General features: G+C 49.4%; 2 protein-coding genes across 3 annotated transcripts in view; both read right to left on the bottom strand.

Moving 5' to 3' along the window:
- Positions 1–3,924: 3,924 nt before the first annotated feature.
- Psmd2 (proteasome 26S subunit ubiquitin receptor, non-ATPase 2) lies at positions 3,925–15,225 on the bottom strand. The gene is made up of 21 exons (XM_048347252.1): positions 15,014–15,225; positions 14,521–14,577; positions 14,067–14,231; positions 12,624–12,745; positions 12,214–12,438; positions 11,751–11,909; positions 11,273–11,417; positions 11,040–11,100; positions 9,945–10,091; positions 9,683–9,789; positions 9,362–9,489; positions 9,072–9,159; positions 7,630–7,792; positions 6,888–6,989; positions 6,550–6,695; positions 6,244–6,327; positions 5,660–5,828; positions 5,468–5,562; positions 5,186–5,312; positions 4,375–4,493; positions 3,925–4,263 (listed from the first exon to the last, which is right to left on the bottom strand). Exons 1-21 carry the CDS (start codon positions 15,146–15,148, stop codon positions 4,081–4,083), a joined length of 2,727 nt encoding a protein of 908 aa, XP_048203209.1. The 5' UTR covers positions 15,149–15,225; the 3' UTR covers positions 3,925–4,080.
- A 6,832-nt stretch (positions 15,226–22,057) lies between these two features.
- Ece2 (endothelin converting enzyme 2) overlaps positions 22,058–23,697 on the bottom strand; it is a 39,201-nt gene continuing 37,561 nt past the window's right edge. For both annotated transcript variants that reach the window (XM_048347248.1, XM_048347249.1), the window contains 2 exons: positions 23,554–23,649; positions 22,058–22,970 (listed from right to left, as the gene is read on the bottom strand). In XM_048347248.1, the coding sequence (XP_048203205.1) occupies positions 22,794–22,970; positions 23,554–23,649 (273 nt within the window). In that variant the 3' untranslated portion in view covers positions 22,058–22,793. The remainder of the gene's footprint in view (positions 22,971–23,553; positions 23,650–23,697) is intronic.

The following is a 23,697-nucleotide window of genomic DNA, read 5'->3' as shown; positions in this document are numbered from 1 at the left end:
GTTCTCCCCCGTTCGCTCACGGGGGCGCCCGCGCTCCGGGAGGCCTGGCTGAGCGCGGGGCCGGGCGCGGTGGGGGGGGAAACGGACCCCAGCCCCGAGGAAAGGGTGGGGAGGCGAAGCACCTCGAGTAGATGGGATCCGGGAAAGGTAAACCCACCCGGGAGCTCTGAAACCTACCGGCGAAAGCGATCGGGAGCGCCGGCTTTTACCCCAGCCCCGCCCGCCCCTCCCGGGGAGAGGCCACCAGCCCGCCCTGACCCGGGGGATCGTGAACCGCACCGCAGCGGAGAACCGAAGCCCGGACCAGGGCTATCCGGGGGCTGGGGTGGGGGGGGGGGGTTGTTTGGGTTTTTTTGAAACTGGATCTTGCTGGCTTAGTCAGCTTGTCCCAGCTCCAACTCTGGGGATGCGAAGTCCGGTACCACCCCCCCCCCCCCCACCGCGTGGAGGAGGGTTTGAATCCCGGCGCCCACTGCTTATTGTCTAGCTAGCTATACAGTCTATTGGACCTGCCACTTGTTGTAAATGGGAACATTTGGAAGCCGGTGCCCTCCCCTCCCACTGTACTGATGGTAAACTCAGGGTCATTGAGGTGTGTGATCCCAGTCCCCGCAATCCCGACCGACATGCCTGCCGCCACGCAGGAGAGGGTGGCAATACAAACAGGCACAAGAATCCCCTCCTCGAGTCACCTCTTTCTTCCGTGAGATGCAGGGTAGCAGCTCTAGAGGGGAATTTAAACGTGCACACTTCTAGGAGGATCCATTAGTGAGAATGCAAATGCTGGTCTCATGTTCTTGTCACTTGAGGTCTGTGACTGCTGTCGTGTAGGGGTTCCCTTCTCTTGTCTTTTCTGTTCTAACCCCTAAGCAAACTACATACGACAAGGAATCCCTCCCTAAGCCAACTAGTAAGTGAAATTCCATTGATGTGCAATTCCTAACAGTGACCCATTAAACTACTCTTGTCAGAACAAAGGTCTACCTAAAATATATCTTTACCTAATCCCTTCACAGCCTTCAGGAATCTCCAAGTGCCTATACCTAGATCCGAATTTGAGTCCCCTCCCCCCAAATCCACACATAAACTGTGAGGGTATTCCTTGCAATGAATACATAGCGCCCAACCTGAAAATTAAGGGTTCATCTTCACCTTACATTCCTTTTCACACACTATCAGGTACCAGGTCTCACTGGTGACTGGATCAAAATCAAGTCGATTTTATCTCAAAACTTATCCTCCTTCTACTACCCTAGTTGGGGCATTTACATCTCCTGCCTGACCTTCCAGCCTCCAGAATGAACTCCTTCACTCAGACAGGTGTCACTTTCTTGCTCTCATTCAGTGGACCCAATTGAATTTTTATTTTTTATTTAAATTTTTAGCAAAACAAAGCTCCTCTAAATTGGGCCTGAACTACTGAACCACTAACTGAATCTCCTTCCACACTTTGCCCTCGTCATATACAAACCAAATTATCTATGGTTTTTGGAAACAAGTCTGTTTTTCTCCTTCCTGCCTTCTCTATTTCCTAAGCCATACCTTACCTTTCTTTCCTCTACAAGTTTATCTTCTTCCAAGTCTGTTTCCCCAAAGCCTCCCCTGGTTGACCCTCATCTAGGCACTTAAGACTCAATTATTTCAATATCACAGGCCTCCCTGCATTCATACCTAGTATAGTGTTGAGCACAAAATATCACAACTGATACTTTTCCATTGCTTCTTGGTTTTTGTTGTTATTGGTTGTGGGGCTTCACTCGAAGCCTGGGTACTGACCCTGAGCTCTTTTGCTCAAGGCTAGCACTCTACCATTTTTTAAAATTTTTTTGGGGGGCCAGTCCTGGGGCTTGGACTCAGGGCCTGAGCACTGTCCCTGGCTTCTTTTTGCTCAAGGCTAGCACTCTGCCACTTGAGCCACAGCGTCCCCTCTGGCCATTTTCTGTATATGTGGTGCTGGGGAATTGAACCCAGGGCCTCATGTATAGGAGGCAAGCACTCTTGCCACTAGGCCATATCCCCAGCCCAGCACTCTACCATTTTGAGCCACAGCTCCACTTCCACTTTTCTGGCAGTTAACTGGAGGTAAGAGTCTCAGACTTTCCTTCCCAGACTAGCTTTGAACCATGATCCTCTCAGCTTTGAGTAGGTAAGATTACAGGTGTGAGCCACCAGGGCCAGGCCTACTTTGTTTTGATAGGATTTTTCTGCCTCCCTTCAAACTAGAATAATTTCTAGGATACAATATAACTCCATTAATAATTAATTGTTGCTGAATAATACGACTGAACACAAAAAGAATCACTATGAAAATTTCCCATTATAGGGGCTAGGAATGTGGCTTAGTGGTAGAGTGCTTGCCTAGCATACATGAAGCCCTGGGTTCGATTCCTCAGCACCACATAAATAGAAAAGGCCAGAAGTGGGCGCTGTGGCTCAATAGGCAGAGTTGAGCACAAAGAAGCCAGGAACAGTGCCCTGGGTTCAAGCCCCGGGACTGGCAGAAAAATAAACTGTCTCAAAGTTGTTTTCTTTTAAATTCTCACTATAAAGCACAAGCACCAACATGAGAATTATTATCTTTTATTTTAGTTTACAACTTTTTTCTTTTTGAGCACAACACTGAGGAACAAATCCAGGGCCCCAAGCATGCTAAGCATACACTGACCACTGAGCAACATCTCCAGCCCTAACTTATCTTAACAGAACCACTACTGGCAATCAGGCAAGGTAATTAATTACTAGATCCTCATTATACATTAAGAGGCCCAACAGGATAGTTGTACTATGTGGATACAATTGACTTGCTAATGTCCAGGTCTTTGACTATTCATGCAGAATGCCTAGTGAAAGGGCAAAGACAAGGGAAACAATTCCAATTTGCAGTTTCTCCAACAGAGACACTGAGTTATAATGGGACCCGAGTTTGCAAGGCTATGGAGATAGATTAATATAATGTGTGAGCTGTGGAATCTGACTCCCATTGAGGTCAGGTGCCCGTGGCTCATGCCTGTAATGACTACTCAAGAGGTGGAAATCTGAAGATCAGTTTGAAGCCAGCCTGAGCAGGAAAGTCTGACTCTCATCTCCAATTAACCTGCAAAAAGCCAGAAGTGGAGGTATGGATCAAGTTGTAGGATACCAGCCTTGAGTGAAAAAGCTAACAGACAGTGCCCAGGCTCTGAGTTCAAGCCTCAATATGGGGGAGGGGCGATGCCAATTAAGGCTTCTACTATTTGGGTGACTCTGGACAACTTACTGAACCTCTAAACTTTTTTTTACCAAAACATGGGCATATACCTACCTCTGAAAGTTATCAAGTCTCAAAAGCATGAAGAACAGTTACTCCGTCAACATTTCTACAAAACCTGTTTACTGCCAGCCACTGTTCATAGGTTAAACTCAGTTTAAGTGTTGGGTAAATGTTAATTTTGATTATCTGGCAGGACCATATATGTTCCCACTGCAGAGAGGTTCAGACCCTCGACAACAGTGTAACTACACGCGTATCAGTCCCATCAGGAAGGAGCACTGAAGATTAAGTGTGACTGATTACATTTCAAATATAACAGCCTCCCAATGGGACAGAGGGTGGATCACAAAAGGGAAAGATGTCCCTCACTCAATACACAAGAGTCAAGTTTGAAAGGACTGAGGATGACCACTGACTGGCATCTCCAAGGGAAGGGGGAAGAGTATGCTGGGTCCAATAGCTATTCACCTGCTAGAAAGGCCCACTGCATTTATTCGTTTCTAAGGTTCTAAGAAAATGACTAAGGAGGCGAAGGGAGCGAGATGGGGTTCCTTCCATTGAAGATCAGCCTCCCTGATGACCTAAGCTCTAGCTAGGTTACTCCAAATCACACCCACCCCACACTCCAGCCTATTCCCAGGTCAGGACACCCCAGACAGCAGACAAAAGGCCTGGGGGATAAAGGTCTTTATTTAACAATGTGATCTCACTCAGTAACAAAAGAAAGGAGGTAACAATTCCCCCCAAAGGTCTGGAGCAGTGTCCACCCCTGGCAGCAAGAAATATGGCCTGCTGCTAAGTGAGCTGTGGTCCGGAACCTTTGTGGCCACTTAAAGGTCGTAGTTTGGGTTCTTTCGAAGGATAACAAACCCTTCCAGAATGGGGGTAACAGGAAGAAACTCCTCAGTGGCCAGTTCTGCCCGTTCCCCGTGGGCCAACAGCACTGGGGTGGTATGTGTCTGGAATCCTGTGATGGTCTTAGGCTTACCAGCCTGGCCCACCACATCCACGGCCTGTGGAGTAAGAAAACGGAAATGAAGGGACTCCAGAAGGGAGAGCAGCAGTATCTCCCTCCCACTGACAGCATCGGTTCCAGAGAAGCCTCCCTCTACCCAACTGCTCACCTGGCCCACACGAACAGACACTGGCAATGGTCGAAGCTCCTCGTCGAATGTAACCAGCATTCGGGGCTGCATGGCAGCCACCAGCCCATACAAAACATAGTGTGACTTGCCTAGAATGACTGAAGGAAAAACACAGAACAAATGGCTAGACAACAGGGCAGAGCAGGCCAGCAACTCGGGACCCCACCTCACCCTTTTAACCCAGTCATCAGCTAAATCTATTCTTCTCCTCGTGATATACTGCTACTAATCAGAGATGCCACCATCCCCCACTGCCAAGAGCCCTCTGTCTTGAAAAGTCTTTTTTCCCAATCATTTAGAGACAAAACAAAACCTGAGTTAAAATGTTGCCATTTCTGAGGGGCTGGGGATATGGCCTAGTGGCAAGAGTGCCTGCCTCATATACATAAGGCCCTGGGTTCGATTCCCCAGCACCACATAGATAGAAAATGGCCAGAAGTGGCGCTGTGGCTCAAGTGGCAGCGTGGTAGCCTTGAGCAAAAAGAAGCCAGGGACAGTGCTCAGGCCCTGAGTCCAAGCCCCAGGACTGGCCAAAAATAAATAAATAAATAAATGTTGCCACTTCTGTTCATAAGCGATGTGATGCTGGACGAGAGATTCTTCTCTTTAGGGATGAGCGCGGCCATCCCTGAAGGGGAGCCAGTGGGCTCATCCACCTCAAATCTCTGGGACACATCAACGTGTGGCACGTTAAAGTGCCTCATGAGGCATAAAGAACCAAGAATAATTCAGAACTGATTTGGGCTCTTGACCCTGGTGGGAATCGAGGCCGGGTGCCGCAGAGACTCACTGTTTCGCACGTCCAGGAAAGAGACGAGCACGGCGAGCAGGCCAGCCACGGCCACTTGACTCATAAGCTGCCGGTCACTGTGGTAGGGGCAGAGGGTAAGTGTGCCCTTCCCCAAATGCGTCAGGCCCTAAAACACGGGGGGAAGTCGATGGAGGGAGTCACGGCTGTGGACACACCACTTAACCCGGCCAAACACATCCCACCTGCTCACACCTCCCCCCTTGCTCCGTCACCACACACGCTTCCCTTGCGCACACCGAGGGCAAGAGTTCTAGTCCTCACCTGTGCCAAGCGCACCATGAAGAGGTTATTGGGGTCCTTGGCGTGATATTGGGCTAACTGACGCAGCATTGCAGCCAGACGGGCATTATTAGTACCTGGACACAAGACGTATTACACAAGACGTTTTTTAAAGCGGACTTTGAATCGTCCTCGAATCTGCTTGGCATTGTTTCTTTTCTGCCACGTACTCACCACTGCCCACCATGCCCATGGCAAAGATGGAGTTATAGGAAACTTCTGGATCAGCATCATGAGAGAATTTGCTTAGAGTATCCAAGATGTTGAGTCGTGGATTTGAAACCGAAATTAGGGCCAATGCTAAAGGTACAGCCCTTCGGAGTGTAGGCTCCCCATATCTCAACTAGAAACCAAACAAAGTAACAAGATGGAAGATGTAACAAGATCAATGACAGGAAGGGGCTCAATGAAATGGGGCTTTTATGATTAGAAATGGTGTGCCTGCCCCCCACCCCCCACAAACCAAACAAAAAAACTACTGCTTCATAAAGAAGACCTATTAGGAAAGTCTTCTCCAACAAATCACAGGCATCAAAATCAGTGTATTCCAAGGCTGGTGCCAAGGGTTCACACCTGTAATTCTGGCTACTCAGGAGGCTGACACTCTTATTTCCAAAATAATCAGCAAAATTGTGGACCAGAGGTATGATTCAAGTGGTAAAGATAAGGTTCTGAGGTTCAAACCCCAGTACTGGCACCAATCAAAACAAAACGAAACAAAACAAAAAACTATATTCCAATCTTCTCAGGGTACTCACCAAATGACCAAAGGTTCGAAGCGCCATCTCTGCGCCAATCTCCTCCCCCATGGCAATAAGGGCAATCCCCAGAACAGCCACTCCCTGTGTGGAAGAGGCGACAGAATCCATGAAGTTCAAGGAAGAACAGTCATCCGAACAAGAAAAGCTATCCTGGGGGGTCCCCTCTGCCTTCTACAGACAGAACCCAGCTACCTGACATTTTGGTATACAGCGACACCGTGCCCCAAGGGGCTGTGACACACAGACAGGGCCGCCTTCCCCGCCCTCTGACACGCTCCTCTTTCCTCACAGCTTCCCCTCAACCTGATGTGCTCCCATGTCAGCAGGCGCTTCCTTCTTGTCCTTGTCCTTCTTCTCCTTCTTCTCTTTGTCTTCTTCCTTCTCCTTGGAATCAAAGTGCTCACTACAAATGTGAAGGAGCTGCTGCACCTTCAGCACATTCCCAGAGCCTGCGGCGGCGCAGTGCAAGGGAGGAGAGAGAGAAAGGAAAAGACACTGGGGAAAAGCTTACTTTGGAATCAGATGTCTAAAGAATCTACAGCAGAACAATATCAAAGACAAAAAGGAAAAATAACATAAAAAGGGACCAAGGGAGAAAGGGATTCACTGGGGAAGCCCAAGACATGAATGGAGACACAGACCTGCATAGGCACACACGTCCACCAGTGTGTTGGCAAAACTGCGGAATGGCTCTGATACAACCTCCAGTGCAGCCAGGATTGCTTCGATGGCCTCACCCTTCCCTACAAGACAGGTTTAGGAGATGAGAGAACACTTAACTTCTGTCCAGCTCAGCTTCACACGTAAAACCTCCCTGTTAAGCCGGGTATTGGTAGCTCATGCTTGTTGTAATCCTAGCTACTCAGGATGCTAAGATCTGAGAGTCACTGTTCAAAGCCAGCCCAGGAAGACATGTCTGTGAGACTCTTGTTTTGTTTTTGTTTTGTTTTTTTAGCCAGTCGTGGGGCTTGAACTCAGGGCCTGAGCACTGTCCCTGGCTTCTTCTTGCTCAAGGCTAGCACTCGGCGACTTGAGCCACAGCGCCACTTCTGGCTTTTTCTATATATGTGGTGCTGAGGAATCGAACCCAGGGCTTCATGTATACGAGACGAGGACTTTACCACTAGGCCATATTCCCAGCCCCGATGTCTGTGAGACTCTTATTCCCAATCCCCCCCCCCCCAAAAAAAAGCCAGAAGTGGAGGTATTACCTCAGGTGGTAGAGCACCAGCCTTGAGTAAAAAGTTAAGCAAGAGCATGAGGTCCTGAGTTCAACCCCCTAGTACCAGCACAAACACACACACACATACATAACACACACATCCTTATCGTATCCAACTACCCAACTACTCTCAGCCTTTTGATCCACAGACAGCCTCTCACCCAGGTGGTTGAGGCCCAGGCCAAGAGGAAGCCAACGAGCATAGGTATCCTTGAGCTCAGTCTCAGACTTCTCCATAATGGTCTGAAGGATAGTGGAAGTGACATCGCCATTGCAGGACCCCACTGCTATCATTCCACAGGCTAGAGCTGTCACGCCTGCCACCTACAAAAGCCAGGGTCACACAGAGTAAATACCCTAAAACTTCCTTTTTTCTACCTTGATTCCTACAAATACAGTCCATTGTAAGATAGCTTCCATAACTATCCTGGGTAATAATCACTTTTTTTTTTTTGCCAGTTTATGGGGCTTGAACTCAGGGCTTGGGTGCTATCACTGAGCCTCTTTGTACTCAAGGTTAGTGCTCTACCACTTGAGCCACAGTGCCATTTCTGGTTTTTGAGTGGTTAATGGAGATAAGAATCTTACAGGGACTTTTCTGCACAGGCTGGTTTCAAACCGCAATCCTCAGGTCTGAGCTCCTGAGTAGCTAGGATTACAAGTCACCAATGCCCAGCACAATCGCTTTTTGATAAATCAAAATAACAAAAGCAGTAATCATTTATTAAGTACTTACTATATGCCAGCACTATGGTAACTGTTTTGCAAACTCTTTAACATTTAATCCACCTAACAACTCCACAAAACAGGTCTTACTGTTATTCCTTTGGTGCATGAGGAATAAGGAGGCCTAAAGAGACCGAGTAACTGGTTAAGGTTCACATTGCTTGTCAGCAGAAGTGTAAAGATTTAAGTCCAGAAATCTAAAACCTCTGCTTTTTGGCTACTGTACTATTCATCCACCACTAAAATGACAAGAAAATTTAAGGTTGGCTAAAACTTAGTGAGAATCATGGCTATAGTTTAGATCTACAATGTCTCTCAAAGGCGATGTCTTGAAAGATCTCCAGAGTGATGCTATTTATTGGGAAATTGAAACTAAGAGACGAGGCCCAGTGGGAGGTCTTTATGTCAGTGGGACCACCCTAGAAAGGGATATTAGAACTTCACCCTTCCTTTCATTCTGTTTCCTGATTTGTGAGTGATTTTGTTCTGCCACATGCAAATGTGCTATCACGCAAAGCAACACATCTACATAACCACGGACTTGAAGCATTTATTATCTCAGGGCTGGGAATGTGGCCTAGTGGCAAGTGTTTGCCTCACTTATTATCTCAGTTATTTTGTTACAGTGACAGAGAGATGACTAATATAGTCATCAGTATTAAACTGCCTAAGTTTCTCCTTCTGGTCTAAGTAGTTCACAGATCTCAGGGACTAGAACTCAACACTAAGATGTTAACTTGTTGGCCTCGATTGCCCTTGAAATGGCCCAAGGTAACCCTTGCCCCATTATGTATGCCCTTCTTTTCCACTAGAGATCACAAAGGGACTTAGAGCACGTTTTTTTACCCACTGTAAATCACCACCAGCTTCTACCCACCTCCATGCTTGACTTTGAATCTCCCATCACAGGAAGTAGCAGTGTGAGAACATCTTCACGATTTGAGCCAGCATAGGCTAAGCCGAGCCTGCAAAAGCCCAGAACAGGCAGTGCCCCACACATAACCAAGAAGAGGAAAAAAAACCAAACAAACACTTCAGCAAACATTTCCCATAAACTAAATACCCCGTGGCACGTCATCTTTGGCAATAAGAAGGTGAAAAGCACTTCCGTTCCTGTTCCCCAGACCCTGCGGGCTGAGCACTGGAGAGGAGAAGAGGACGCCTTACCCAAAGATGGAACCAAGCCTCATGGCGTTGCTGTTGTGGAGCACATAGTCTGAGAGAAGTGCCAGGGCAGGGTCACACTCGTTCCGGACACCAGAGTTCACAATCCCACAAGCAAGGAGAGCTCCAGACTGAAAGACCAAGCAGACTCTTATGCTACTCTGCCTTCATCATCAAGGACAGACACAGAGGTCTCATCTGTACTCGCCTTCACAAAAGTGAAAAACGAGATATGCCTCACTAGAACACAGGAACAGGAAAGTTACCAACGGACAGAATGGGCTAATGGATAGTAGCAACGGATATGGATGTGCCGAGACCAACCTTGATGTAGTCCTCCGAGGAGTACAGGTACTTGTCGATCTGCGTGAGGCCACCGTCCACATCCCACAGCAGGATCATGCCGAGGGACGCGGCAGCACTCAGCATTCCTGTACCAAGGAAGGGCAGTCTGTCAGCTTTCAAAGGGCCTCGACTACTGTACAGGGCTCCCCCTAGCCACTGCACTGTGGCCCTTAAACAACAAAACTCTAGGAGGACAAAAAGAGGAACCGAAGACAGTTGGAAAGTAGAAGCAGGATTATACCATGGTCCTTGTTCTTGTAAAGCCATTTGTTGCCATCATCAGTCAGCAGTTTGTCCTGGCCAAAGGCAGCATTCACAAAGCCATTCACAAAAGAGGAGGCCAGGTTCATGCGGGCAGAGTCCACCTGAGAGCCGCTTCCCCCAAATCCTGAGCAACAGGGAAAGAGAAGGGAAAAAAGGCTGAGAGTAAGCCAGGCTCCAGAGGCTCAGGCGTGTGAAGCCAGTCAGGAGGCTGAGATGTGAGGATCAAGGTCCAAAGCCAGCCCAGGCCGGGAAGTCCCTGTGAGACTCTTATCTCCAATAAACTACTCACAAAAGCCAAAACCAGTTCCAAGTGGTAGAGCACTGACACTGAGCAAAAGCAGCTCAGAGACAGGGGCCAGGCCCAGAGTTCAAGCTCCAGACTGGGAACAAAAAATGTTTAGAGTACAACAAGAAAGGAACACAAGGGGCTGGGGATATAGCCTAGTGGCAAGAGTGCCTGCCTCGGATACACGATTCCCCAGCACCACATATACAGAAAACGGCCAGAAGCGGCGCTGTGGCTCAAGTGGCAGAGTGCTAGCCTTGAGCGGGAAGAAGCCAGGGACAGTGCTCAGGCCCTGAGTCCAAGGCCCAGGACTGGCCAAAAAAAAAAAAGAAAGGAACACAAGCAAGGAGCTGGTGGCCCACAGTGGTAATCCAGCTACTCAGGAGGCTGAGACCTGAGAATTGTGGTTTGAGGCTAGCCTAGGCAAGCAAGTCTGGAAGACTCTTACCTTCGATAGACTACCAAAAAAGCCAGAAGTGGAGCTATGGCTCAAGTGGTAGAGCAACAGCCCTGAGTTCAAGCTCCAGGACTGGCATAAAAAAAGAAAAAGGAACACAACACAGTAACTAGTCAGTCTCTGGTTCTGAGGTGGCGCCTTAAGATCCTCTGTCTCTATCCCAAAAAGTGACCTACAGAAAAGGCTCACTGTACAATTAATAAATACTAATTTCAAAAAAACCAAACAAACCCCAAAACCTTGAGAAAATGTCTGGGAATTCTGAGCTCTTGAGGATAGCAGGTTGGGGAAGAGCTGACAGGCCTCCAGCCCTGCACAGGGTTACTCACGGTTGTTCTCTAGGTGGGTTTTGTAGATGTCATCAGGCACCTTGGGCTCCATGATATCCAGCTGGAGAGAAGCCAAATGTCACAACTGCTCTCACCGCATCCCCCACCCAAGCTATCCCTGCTACCCCACTGAATGGCGATACTAACCAGGAAGTAGAGCGAGAGGTGTCAGGGGGGCAAAGTGACACATAGACTTACAACCAAAAGGCCGAGAAAAGGGCAAAGCCTCTCACCTCCCGGGCTAAGGCCAAGAAGTTGCTGTTAAGCTGCACGTTGGACATGATCTCTGTCAGGTCCTCATACTCCTCTACATCTTCACTCAGCTCCAGGAACACCCCGTGCCGGCCTAGCATGAATGCCATCTGCTTCTGAACCACCCTGTGAGAGAGAGGCAGCAGGCTGCTTAGCCTCATCCAGTAAGGGCAGAAGAGAGCCCCGTATGCCCCGACCCAAAGAGACAGGTCCCAGCTATTCATCTCCACGAAACCACGCAAAAAAGCCAGAAGAGGCGTGATGGCTCAAGTGGTAGAGCACTGACACTGAGCAAAAGCAGCTCAGAGACAGGGGCCGGGCCCAGAGTTCAAGCTCCAGGACTGGCAAAAAAAAAAGAAAGAAAAAAGAAAAAAGGTCTAGAGTACAACAAGAAAGGAACACACAAAATAACCCATGCTTGAGTGTATCCCATCCTTTTCCACCTTCTTGCCTACTTACACATCCTTACAGGAGGTGAAAATGTCTTCTACCAATTCCATGTCGTTGAGCATCAAAGCCAACCTCAGAGCCTCAGGGAAACGGCTAAACTTTCGAAATACACCCAAGGCACAGCGTAGCAGGGCAGAATTCTCAGGCTCCGGCACGTAGTTCACACAACTAAAAAGGTACAGATAATTTCAAAATATACATATATATTGACTAAGTTCCAGAAATTCATTTACCTTTTAAAATTCACTCACCAAAAATAGTGAATGCTTACTATCTACCAAGTATTAGAGATGCTATGACTAGTGAGGAAAAAGCCTCTCCTCAGTAATGATTCTGCATTTCTTCCCTGAAATTAATGGGCACCAATTAACTATCAGTTAACATATATTCTGGGAGCATAAAGACCGTACAAATAAAAGTGAGGAGCCAATGAGGAGGGCAAGCCTGCCATCCATTCTCCATGCTCCCTTACCTGGTGAGGTAGAGGCAGACCTTGGCGTAGGCATTCTCATCAATATCCTTCTCCAGCATATCCACCTGCTCAATTTCCATGAGCAGGTCACAGGCCTCATGTTCTGCATTGTGGGCCATATTATAAGGGACAATCTCCTTCACCAAGGTCAGCAGTGGCTCCCGTTGTGCTTTTTCTGCCTCATCCAGTTCCTGCCATTCCTTAGCCACTTCTCCTGCCAGATGTCTATGGATAGATACAGACCGTTAGGGGAGACAGCACAGTTTGCCGAGAACAAACAGTTCCCTACAGGTCAAGGAATTCCATGTCTAGGAAATGCAATACACTGATAGGGTAAGACAGTACTCCAAGGCAGAGTTCCAATTTATGCTTCAGAATCTCCTTCAGATTGCCAGGAAGAAAGGCCTCACCTGACATACTCGTGACCCCATGATGCCAATTCCTCTTGGGAGCCCACTAGCCGGTACTTGAGGCACTCGCGCTCCCCGCTCATGGTCATGGCCAAAACGGAGATGATGTCAGCAGCAAAACGCTACAAACAAACCAGTCCTTTAACGTCAAACCCAACAGTCCTTGGTAAGGCAAGTGTGACATTATGGAGTCAAGATGACTGTCCCCAAAATTAGTTACTCACTATATACCGGTCTTTCCCTCGTTACCTAAGCTGAATCTCGTGAAAACCCTACGGCTGATGCCGCCATCTCCCCCACCCTCCCTTTTTTTGCTGGTTGTGGAACTTGAACTCAGGGCCTGGGTGCTGCTCCTGAGTTCTTTCACTCAAGGCTGGCACTCTACCCCTTTGAGCCATAGAGCCACTTCCAATTTGAAGACAAGAGTCCCTCAGACCTTCCTGCCCTGGGCTGGCTTTGAACCTCGATCCTCAGATCTCAACCTGAGAAGCTAGGATGACAGGCGTGAGCCACCCGTGTCCAGCTCCAGCTCCCTCTCACACTGACACAGTTAAAGGTTTTGATAAACAAGGGAAAATGCAAAGAAAGACAGAGGCTCTGCATTTTATTTTATTATTTTAAGAGATAGGATCTCACTACATTTCCCAGGTTGGCCCTATTTCACAGGCTCAAAAGATCTTACAATCTCAACCTCCCGAGTAGCTGGGTTTAGGGGTGAGCCACCACACCCTGCATGAATTTTACTTGCAGTAATAACCTACTAAAAGATTGTAATCAAAATAGAGCAATAACCAAGAGAAATCACTGTAACTACTGTATAAGATTATGTTAAGGCTAGGAACGTGGCTTAGTGGTACAGTGCTTGCCTAGCATGTATGAACTCCTGGGTTCAATTCCTCAGCACCACATAAACCGAAAAAGTCAGAAGTGGCGCTGTGGCTCAAGTGGCAGAGTGCTAGCCTTGAGCAAAAAGAAGCCAGGGACAGTGCTTAGGCCCTGAGTTCAAGCCCCAGGACTGGCAAAAAAAAAAAAATAAAAAAAAGAAAGAAAAACGATTATGTTAAAAGGTCAAGGATGGAAGCAAGGCCACTAAGAAGGCTGCTACTATAATTCAGAGTGGACTAAAGATTTCTAGATTAATGTTGTATAAACAGGAAGAGAAGTGACTGAACTGGAGTTCAGTCTAGTGATGAGAGAAGTAATAAAATAAAGAAAAAGAACAAATATAAGGCAAGATTAAATGTAAGTTGGATATAGATCATGCTGAAGAAGGTCCAAGAGAAATGACAGAAAGATCTTGGAAGGAGTTGACCAACTTTCAGTTCTTTGGGGGACATTATAACTGTGACAAACTCATTAAACCTCCAGGACTCACCAGGAGCCCCACAATTGAGGCCCAGAATTTCTCAACTAGACTTCCACCAGCCTTTGACATCGTTTTACCTTATTCTCCCCGGGAGCCATGTTCTCGTAGATTTCCTTCAGCTTGCCATAGTGTGGACGTAAAAATTTCAGAGGCTTGGGCACTGAAGTCATGGAGGTTGTAGAAGAGCGAATCTGCCTTCGCAGTTCCTCCAGGGCTGGCCGGTACAGGGATGTGTCCTTCTCCTGAGGAGAAGGTATGAGGGCTCACACACGAAGAACTCACATTCCTCCAAGCCATAACGCAGGTGTTTCACCAATACTGCCCCCAAGTAATGTATCTGATTCCTCGGTGATTCCCCCAAATTCCCAGCACGTGGCTTGGCACAAATATTCCCGGTTCAGAAGTCCTCGGTAACCTCCAGAACACGGTAACAGGGACCCCAAAGCACGGTCTACCTCAAGGCAGTAAGGCAAAGAGGTGGGGCGATTCGTCCTACAGGCGCCGGCTTCTGTCCTGAGCATCAAGACTTACCCCGAGTCGTTCCACGAGCATCTCCAGCTCATCCTGAAGTTGTTTGTCCTCCTCGGACTGGAAGGTTGAGGGAAGGAAGGAGCTGGTGAACATTAGGCATCCCGAGCGCAGCCTCCTCCCACTCGCCCTGGGGCAGGTGGAGGGCGCGCTTGCCACTTCAGGAGGGGGGCGGGGGGGGGCCAGGAGAACGCGGGAACGGCTGCCTGGGCCAGGCTCCCTCCCAACACCGTTTTCGGGAGTGCGGCCGGCAGTGACCGGGCGGAGCCCACCCCGCGACGCGGAGGGGGGAGTGGGTGGGGCCCACGCAGGTGTGACACCGCGGGGTGGGGAGTGGGGGCCCGAGGGGCAGGGGGGCGCGGGGCCCCGCCGGGTGGGCCCCGTCCGCTCGCTCTCTCGGGGGCGGGAGGCCGTTGGGAGTCGCGCCCGCGGCCTGCCGGGCCTCCGTGACTCAGCCCTCGGCCTCCTCGGCCGGCTCCCCGGGGCTGCGCCTCACCAGCTCCTGTTCCTTGTCCTTGTCCCCGGCCTCCCGCCGCTCCTTGCCGCCCGACTTCTCGTCCGCGCCGCCGGGGGCCGACGCGGGGGGCAGCTGGGGCTGCACAGGTGCCTTGTCCCGGCCTCCTTCCTCCATCTCCACCACCACCACCACCACGGCCGGCCCGCTGCGCGCGCACCGGCTCGCGCCGCCCCGCCCCCTTCCCAGAGGGCTCCGCGCGCCGCCCGCGGCGCCCCGCCCACGACCGGAAGCGCTGAGGCGCGCTCTCGACCCTCAGCCCCGCCCCTCCCCCGCCCTCGAAGGCCAGGCGGAAACTACAATTCCCAGCGTCCTGCGCGCCCGCGCCGGCGTCGTCGCCCGGACTCGCTGGCGCCGGAAGTGCCGCGTGGGGGCGCCGGGCCGTGCCGTGCCCGGCCTCGCGCGCTCCGTCCGTCCCGCGGCTCCCCCCCCTCCCTGCGGAGGGAGGCCGCCCGCGCTCCCGGGAGCAGGCGGGGCCGCCTCGGGTCCTCCGGACTCCCGGGTGCAGTCGAAGTCGGCCAGGTAAGCGAGCCCTTGGCTCCGGACGCTGAAGCGTCCCTGGGTTATCCGCCGCAGGACTGCCCCGGTGCCTCCTCCGGGCCTTAGACCTCCGCCGGACGGGTGACACGTCCCACCCCGGTGCCGTGCCGAAGACGACGCCCGGAAGCATAGGCCAAGAGCCACCCGACTGTGCTTCAACTTCGTGGTCGACTTAAAAATGTTTCCGAATAACACGGTTGGAGCCCTTGATAGGTGTGCACGAAGATAAAACAACGAAATCTGTTGCAGCTGACTCAAGAAGTGAGAGCAGGATGGAGTTAGTGAGTTTGATCTGGATACACTGTATGCATTTAGGGGCATGTTACAATGAAATCCTTTGTGCAACTAATAGATGCCAATAAATCACAAATTTAAAAAAAAAGAATACATGCTGGGTGTAAAGAGCCCATACCTATAACACTAGATAGTTCAGAAGCTTAGAACTGAGGACTGAGGTTCAAAGACTGCCCAGTCAGGGAAGCACTTGAAACTCATTTCTAACTAACCACCAAAAAGCTGAATATGGGGGCTGGGAATATGGCCTAGTGGCAAGAGTGCTTGCCTCGTATACATGAAGCCCTGGGTTCGATTCCTTAGCACCACGTATATAGAGAATGGCCAGAAGTGGCGCTGTGACTCAAGTGGCAGAGTGCTAGCCTTGAGCAAAAAAAGAAGCCAGGGACAGTGCTCAGGCCCTGAGTCCAAGCCCCAGGACTGGCAACAACAACAACAAAAAAAGCTGAATGGGGACTTGTAGCTCAAGTGGTACAGTGCTAGTCTTGAACAAAAGGGGACAGTGCCCGTGCCTACAACTCAAGCCCAGGAAGGACAATAAGTAAATAAATAAGATAAATGTTAAAGTGTTTCAAAATTATAAATAGGAAGAAGGGCACCAGTGGCTCACATGTATAACCCTAGCTTGTCAGGAGGTGAGGTTTGAAGACAGGTTCCAAGCCAGCGAGCGTGGGCAGGGAAGTCCATGAGACTCTGATCTCCAAGTAAGCCAGAAGTAGAGCTGTGGCTCAAGTAGTACAGTGCACGCCTTGGGCAAAAAAAAAAGGCTCAGGGGCAGCATCTAGGCCCTGAGTTCAAGACCCAGGACTGACACACACGTACACACATGGCTAGACTCCAGTGGCTCAGGCCTGTAATGCTAGCTACTCAGGAGGCTGATATGTGAGGATCTCAGTTCAAAGCCAGCTCAGGCAGAAAAGTCCCTGTGAGGCTCTTCTCTCCAATAAACCACTCAAAAACAGAAGTGGCGCTGTGGCTCAAGTGGTAGAGCTCTAGCCTTGAGTACAAAGAGGTTCAGAGACAGCACCCTGGCCTGAGTTCAAGCCCCACATCCGACCCCCCCCCCCCCAAAAAAGCAGTGAGAATCAGAGTTCAGGCTTTAGAGATAGATCTGATATTAAAACTAAGTTCTGACTCAGGCAGTTTCAGCTTCTGCAAAATTTAAATCTCTTGCAAGTTATTTTATGTATATAAAATGTATGTAATTTATATAAATGTATATAAAAGTGCCTGACAACTAAAAAGAAAGGAAGTTGCCATCTTCGCAAATACCTACCGGGCTGAATTAATCAGTGTACCACCTTTCGCCTCCAAGTATTCAAGTTACCAAGACTCTAGCCAAATGCAAATGTCTGGCAGTTATTTTCTAGGCCCTTCAATATAAGTTAAATGTCCTGCCTCAAGCTTCATTTCAGCCAAACTATCCTCCCAGAAGCACTCCTTCGTATCATTTGGTCAAGCTCCCAACCTTGTCGCCAGATTGCTGTCCAGTCAGAAGCCAACCCTTTACCTGCCCCTTCCTATTTCCTTCCTTCCATTTGCATCCATATGCCTGTCACCTTTCCCTCCCACCTAAACACTGTCTGAGATGAAGTATATATTCTATGGATGGCTTTTCCCATCTGAAAACCATGTGACTCAAATCCATCACGTATGCAAACATTCATTTGCTCCTGGAAGCACACAAAACTAGCTAGCATCGCACTGTCCCCATTGGGTTGCCACTTTCTTGTATTGATATTTTTCAAACAGCTGGATTACTTCATGGTGGTTTTATTTTACTGTTAACTTCCAGAACTGACAACAGCTGTTACAGTTCCCCGTTTTCAGCTCTTGTGCCCCTGTTCTCTCCAGAGTGGCATTCTCCGTTATGTCCTTTTTCATTTACTCCCTTTGACCAAATTAAACATTTTACATGCTCTGCTCCTCTAAGCTGGTCTTTTCACTAGATAATGACCTTCACTGTTTATAGCTAGGGAATTCTCCCATCTTTGGAGCTCCAGCTCAATGCTACCTGTCAAGGATGCTTTTTCTACCCTACCTTTCAGCTTGTTCATTTTTTCCATGTGTTCCCACCACACTTGGCACATGCATTTCCCTTTCTATGCTCTGAGATCACGGAGGACAAGAAACTGTGTTTTATTCACCTTCATGCTCTATTCAGCAGTGCCCAGCCGGATGCCTAGCCTGTGGTAGGATGATGCCAAGTGACTTAAATGACTTTGCATTCATCTTCATGTCACACATATGTGTATATATGTGTGTACATATATGTATATACGTACCATGTGTGCATTATGTAGTGTTTAGGGGCTTACTTTGAAGCTCAGAACTGGGAATCGTAGAACTGGCAGGATTTTCCCAGTTGTGAATCATGATAAGCCCACAAATACTGTGCTTATTTTTGTGAAGGACTCCCTTTCGGCCTCACATTTCCACAGTTCTACCACGTTACTTTTCCACGGATGGGAATCAGTCAGACTTCCCGGTAGAATAGCATAGGAGACGGCCCAGCTGTTTACCAATAATTACTGCCATGTATCTAGGAGCACAGTCCTTTATTTCCCCTTCTGCCTCAATACACCAGAACATATCACAGATGCATATTCATTAGCTTTACGGGGTGAAGGTTACACCTGTTACCTGAGGTTCACCTTGCCTTACCTCAGGAACCACGCATCTGCAGAGTGCTCAGCACACAGTTGCTCCCTGCTTTCCCTTTGGCCCAGTGTGTGCACAGGTTTCCTGCGGCTGCCCGGGGATCCCAGGTACCTGGCCCAGGGGAGCTGCCTAGTATGGGAATGCACCTGCTGATGCTGGTGGTGAGGATAGTCCACTCAGAACATGATGGGTTGACCCAGAAGACAGGTGCTGCGTTGGAGTCGAAACTCTGTCATGACTTAGAAACTTATGGGGTGGTGATTAAGAGCCTCTGCACTCAACAACCGTGACGTTCATTCATGCAACGTCTGTGGTCTGACATTGGGAGTACTGTAAAAATTTCTCCCACACTTTCTCCGCTTGCAGAGACGATGATAAAACCTTAAAAATTGTGGACATTTAATGAGATGATATTTTTTAAAGGCTTAGCACAGGCTTAAGCAAAGTAGGGGAACAGTAAATGATAGCTAATACTTATTTTTACTTGACACATTGACCTTTTCTGAAAACACGAACTTCATGGGGAGGGGAGCAGTCCTGGGGCTTGAACACAGAGCCTGGGCATTCTCTCTCTCTCTCTCTCTCTCTCTCTCTCTCTCTCTCTCTCTCTCTCTCTCTCTCTCTCTCTCAGTTAATCACAGATAAGAGTCTCACAGGCTTTACTGCCTGGGTTGGCTTTGAACTGTGATCCTCAGATCTCAGTGTCCTGAGTAGCTAGGATGACAAGCGTACTTGCTAGCTGCAAGCACTCTTGCCACTAGGCCATATTATATTTATTACAATATGGAGGATTGAACCCTGAGTCTTGTATATGCTAGGCAAGAATTCTATCACTAGGTAATATCCCATCTCTTTTTTTTTTCTGTCTTTTCCCCCCTGTAAATCCCTTTATTTCCATTCTAGCTTACAATCAAAGTAGAGAATAAAATTAGGCCAGTTAAATAACTGGTTTCTTCTGGCCTACACAAAACTGCCATTAGAATCAATTCAGATTAAACTCCTTGGCTAATCTCTTTTTATTTCATTTTGAGACAGGGTCTTGGTAGGTTGCCCAGGCTGGCCTCAAACTCAGAATCTTCCTGCCTCAGTCTTTTAGATTTTAGGCATGCAATACCAAACCTGACTTGAATTCACTTTTTAAAACCTTCAAGTTAAATAGTTCCCAGAGATCTACTAATTTTGCAGACCAGTGAAGCCTGCCTGGTGTTATAGCTATGGGATGTGAGTCAGAACCTGGTGAAAGCTCTTCTCCTTCCAGCAAACCTTGCCACCCACCCTGAAGTTGTGCTTTAAGAGGCTCAGGCCGTGTGTTCCCCTGGCAGTAGAGATACAGAAGGCCTGGCCTTTCTGAGTCTGGTTGCTTCCTCTTGTTACCTTTCCTTTGCAGATAATATGACATGACCCTCTCTCTGCACAACACTTTATGGGGACAGTCTGATCCCCTGAAAAACTAGGCCAGAATATCGGCTGTGGGACACATGCTAGTGACATCACGAAGGGACCAAGGACCTCAGAAACGATCATGATAATCCCTCACTCTTCCCTTTACAAACATGACAAACTCACCTCTACTCGCACCTTGGGGAGCACTGAACTTTAGAGAGAGAGCGAGATTAGACTCTTTCCACTGTTGCTGACGAAGAAGTTGAGGGTCATAGAGGTTAGGGAACCAATTCAAGCATATACAATTATCAGACACTTAATTTCAATTGGATCTCTGACTGCAGGTGAGGGTAACATCTGTAAAAAGTGAGAGCCCTTATAGAACATGGTTGTCATGAACACTGGGTGAGCACATGCAGGTAAAAGTAGAAGGGTCACCTAAGAAACCATTAGTCACCTTCCTATCTCCAGCCTCTGACACACTGTAGGTGACGAATGTGTTCTTAACAAGTAAATTTATGAATGTATAAATTATTAAATGGATGAATGAATAAAGATATGATGCACCTAGCCGAGGTGCCTGTTGTTTTTTCTTCAATCGTTGTATCCTGCTTTAGAATAAAACCCTTGCTTTCCTACCTGAAGGGGCCCCGCGGGTATGCCGTGCTGCCTGTAGTTCCCTAGGCAACAGATGCCCCAGCCCATGACCAGAGGGCTGGGGGCTGTGAGCTCAGACTTCCAGAGCAATGAGACCGGAAGTCAGCCTGCCACATAGCTCTGTCTACACAGATGCTCTCGTAGCTCTTGCTGGGATACTCGTAGCTCTTGCTGGGATACTCAAAACGCCTCCAAAACGTGTGTAATCTCGGGTTTCTGGGACCCTCCAAAGGGCTTTGTTGCTAACATGCAAGCAAGCAACACTCAACAGTATTCTCTAAACTACCAGCTGTCGAGGACTGTATCTTAGTAGTGAAACTGAATTATAAAACATTTCCTAGGGCTGGGAATGAGGCTTAAGGGTAGAGAGCTAGCCTTGAGCAAAAGGAAGCCAGGGACAGTGCTCAGCCCCTGAGTTCAAGCCTGAGGACTAGCAAAAAAACATTTCCTTGTAGATCTATACAGAAGATAGAAAATGAAAACAACCATGTTTCAATCCTCCCATTCTCCTATAGTGCAGTTTTTCTTTGTCACTCCTGAATATTGTAAGGACAAAGATCAACAGCAACAATAAAAAGGTAAAAATACTTAAATCTTTGGATCCCTTTAAGGTAAAAATACTTAAATCTTTGGATCCCTTTATTCCATAGGTGCCTGTTTTGGGTTTTTTTTTTTGATTAAACATTCTTTTTCCCTTGCCCACTGTAGTGTGTAGGCCATATTTGCAGTTTTTGTGCCTGACATTTGGTAGTCCTGTGTGTGTATGTGTGTGTTTGGGGGGGGGGGGGTGCGAAATGACTAACTCCCTGAAACTCTGATCCTTTAAATCTTGGAGAAACACCTGTTTTAGCTGCAAGCAGAGGTTTGAACTCAGTACTTGACTAGGGCTCTTCCAACTGAGCCACACCTCCAACCCCCAGAGTCTCATGTTCTAAGCTCCAGGGCTTCCCTCCACGGCAAGGTAAGAACCACCCATCTTCTAAGTTGATCTGATCCAGACTTTACTCATACTCAGTGTTAGGCCAGCTCCATGTACCAGTGGAGGAGAGCTACAAATCCTTTCAGCAAGGGCTGGGAATATGGCCTAGTGGCAAGAGTGTTTGCCTCGTATACATGAAGCCCTGGGTTCAATTCCTCAGCACCACATATATAGAAAACGGCCAGAAGTGGTGCTGTGGCTCAAGTGGCAGAGTGCTAGCCTTGAGCAAAAAAGAAGCCAGGGACAGTGCTCTGAGTCCAAGCCCAAGGACTGGCAAAAAAATAAATAATAAGTAACAAATCCTTGCAGCAGTAGAGCAGAGAATGTACTCTGCCCACCCAGACTGAACAACACCCATTCCTTTACACTCTACCTCTTTATCTACCTTTGCAGGGCTTCAGATGGTCCCCTGGCTCTGATGAGTAAATGAGTGTCTGGAAGAATGCTGGACACATAGTAGCTTCTCAATAAGACATTGGTGGGATGAGTAAATGAATAAATGAAAACAGGACTGAAGGAAGAGACAGGCTGACTGATGCGGGTCTATTTATTGGCACACGGTCCTACAGGGCTGAGACCACACCCTCCCCACCCTCTTCCCTGTAAAAATATACTCTGTCCTTCCCTCTGTCCTTCTGCCTTCCTGTTTGGTTCAGGGACAATCCGTTACCCCTTACGACTTGTATCCTGAAATATAGAAACCAGCCTCCCCTCTCACCGCAGTGAAATGGGGCGTCAGGAAGACGAAGCCCATGGCCTTCCGCCAGCTAAGAGCCAAGCACAGCCATTTGCCTACTGAGCAGCAGAACTAGGAGCAGCAGCACACAGAGACGGGGAGACCCCCCCCCCCCCCGCGGGTTAGGGCTGAAGGAACTGAGCCCATTCCAACCCAGGCAGAGCAAACCTGGGGAGCAGCTGGATGACACAGTCCCAGGCCCATCAGAACCTGCAGCCCGCAAGCTCGTTAAGCTTGGGGCCCAAAGAGCCAGACTAGACTCCTTCCTTTAGGGAACTGGTACCCACATCTACGTCTCCAGGCAGGGTGACATGGAAAGATGTCACAGTGAATGGCGGGGGCTCTGCTGGAGGCAGGGTCACTCCCAAAGCAGAGGCACAATGTGGTGGTGGATGGGGGACTACTCTTGTCACCTAGGGTTATGATGGGGCTGGACCCAGCCCAGCTTCTCCTTGCTTTTCCTAACCTCCAAGTCCCGGGCCCTGGCACTAGCCGGCCATTTCTTCCCAGGTCTACCACACCTCGCACAGCTGCCCTGGGTTCATGGGGGAGCCGGCAGGGCAGCCGAAGTGCCGGAGGAAGTCTCGGGAGTTGGAGAGCGTGCCCAGCACTCGGAAGCGAGCAGGGCTGTGGGGGTCAGTCACCAGCCCCTCGTGAGAGCTCTCTGGTGTGCGGACTGAGCACCACACCTGCGGGCCAGGACAGACATGGCAACATAGGGGGTCTGGTGTGCAGCTGGGCCATAGCCTGGGCTAGGGCAGAGCCATGTCCAGGACACGAACCACCATGGGCCCAGCCCCTCCACCCAGGAGGCCTCCGGAGTCATGACGGGGTTTAGCCAGCCTCTCGCTCCAAGGAGAGGAACGTTTCCTCCCTCCTAGTCCTGATGGTCAGTGTGGACAAGGCCGAGAGAAACACTATCCTTCCAAGTCCCTGCTACAGTGCAAGGTGCCTAAAGAAGGCCCGCTTGGGGCCTCTCTCGAGCACTCGCCTCCTTCCTGGGCGGGCCTACGAGGCCACTCTGTACCCCCAGGCTTCGGTTTCTACCTCTCTCATACTGCCTCAGAAGGAGAGGACCCGCACGGGCTGCCACCCCCACCCCCACCCCCGCCCAAGCGGGCAGTCATTCTGGGGTCTCCTCCCCACGCTGCTTCCCTAGGCCCTGGGCGCAAGGCCTTCCCCACCCCAACTCCAACCCCATTTCCCAGCCCCTTTCCTGCCCCGCCGGGGCGTGGAGAGGAGGCACACCCCAATTCCTCCTGGGGGCGGTACCTGGGCAAATCCCACAAAGAAGAGTTGGTGGTTGGTGAGCCCCACGGCGGGCAGCTGCTGCTCTTCCCCGTGCTTCCTCAGCCAGGCTTCGTAGGCCTGGGGGAGGGAGAGCGTGGGCAGCGCACCGCCCCGTCCCCCCCCCAC

This window comes from Perognathus longimembris, chromosome 5 (genome assembly GCF_023159225.1).
Source record: "Perognathus longimembris pacificus isolate PPM17 chromosome 5, ASM2315922v1, whole genome shotgun sequence".
NCBI classification, from domain to species: Eukaryota; Metazoa; Chordata; class Mammalia; order Rodentia; family Heteromyidae; genus Perognathus; species Perognathus longimembris.
Note: the sequence above shows the minus strand (reverse complement) of the source record. Positions and strands in the feature narration are given on the sequence as shown.

Coding starts and splice junctions, on each gene's coding strand:
- Psmd2 (XM_048347252.1), bottom strand. CDS start 15,148: ATGGAGGAAGGAGGCCGGGACAAGGCACCTGTGCAGCCCCAGCTGCCC. Junction 10,092..11,039: donor AACCCACCTAGAGAACAACC/GTGAGTAACCCT, acceptor CCTGTTGCTCAG/GATTTGGGGGAAGCGGCTCT. Junction 9,490..9,682: donor CCTCGGAGGACTACATCAAG/GTTGGTCTCGGC, acceptor TTGGTCTTTCAG/TCTGGAGCTCTCCTTGCTTG.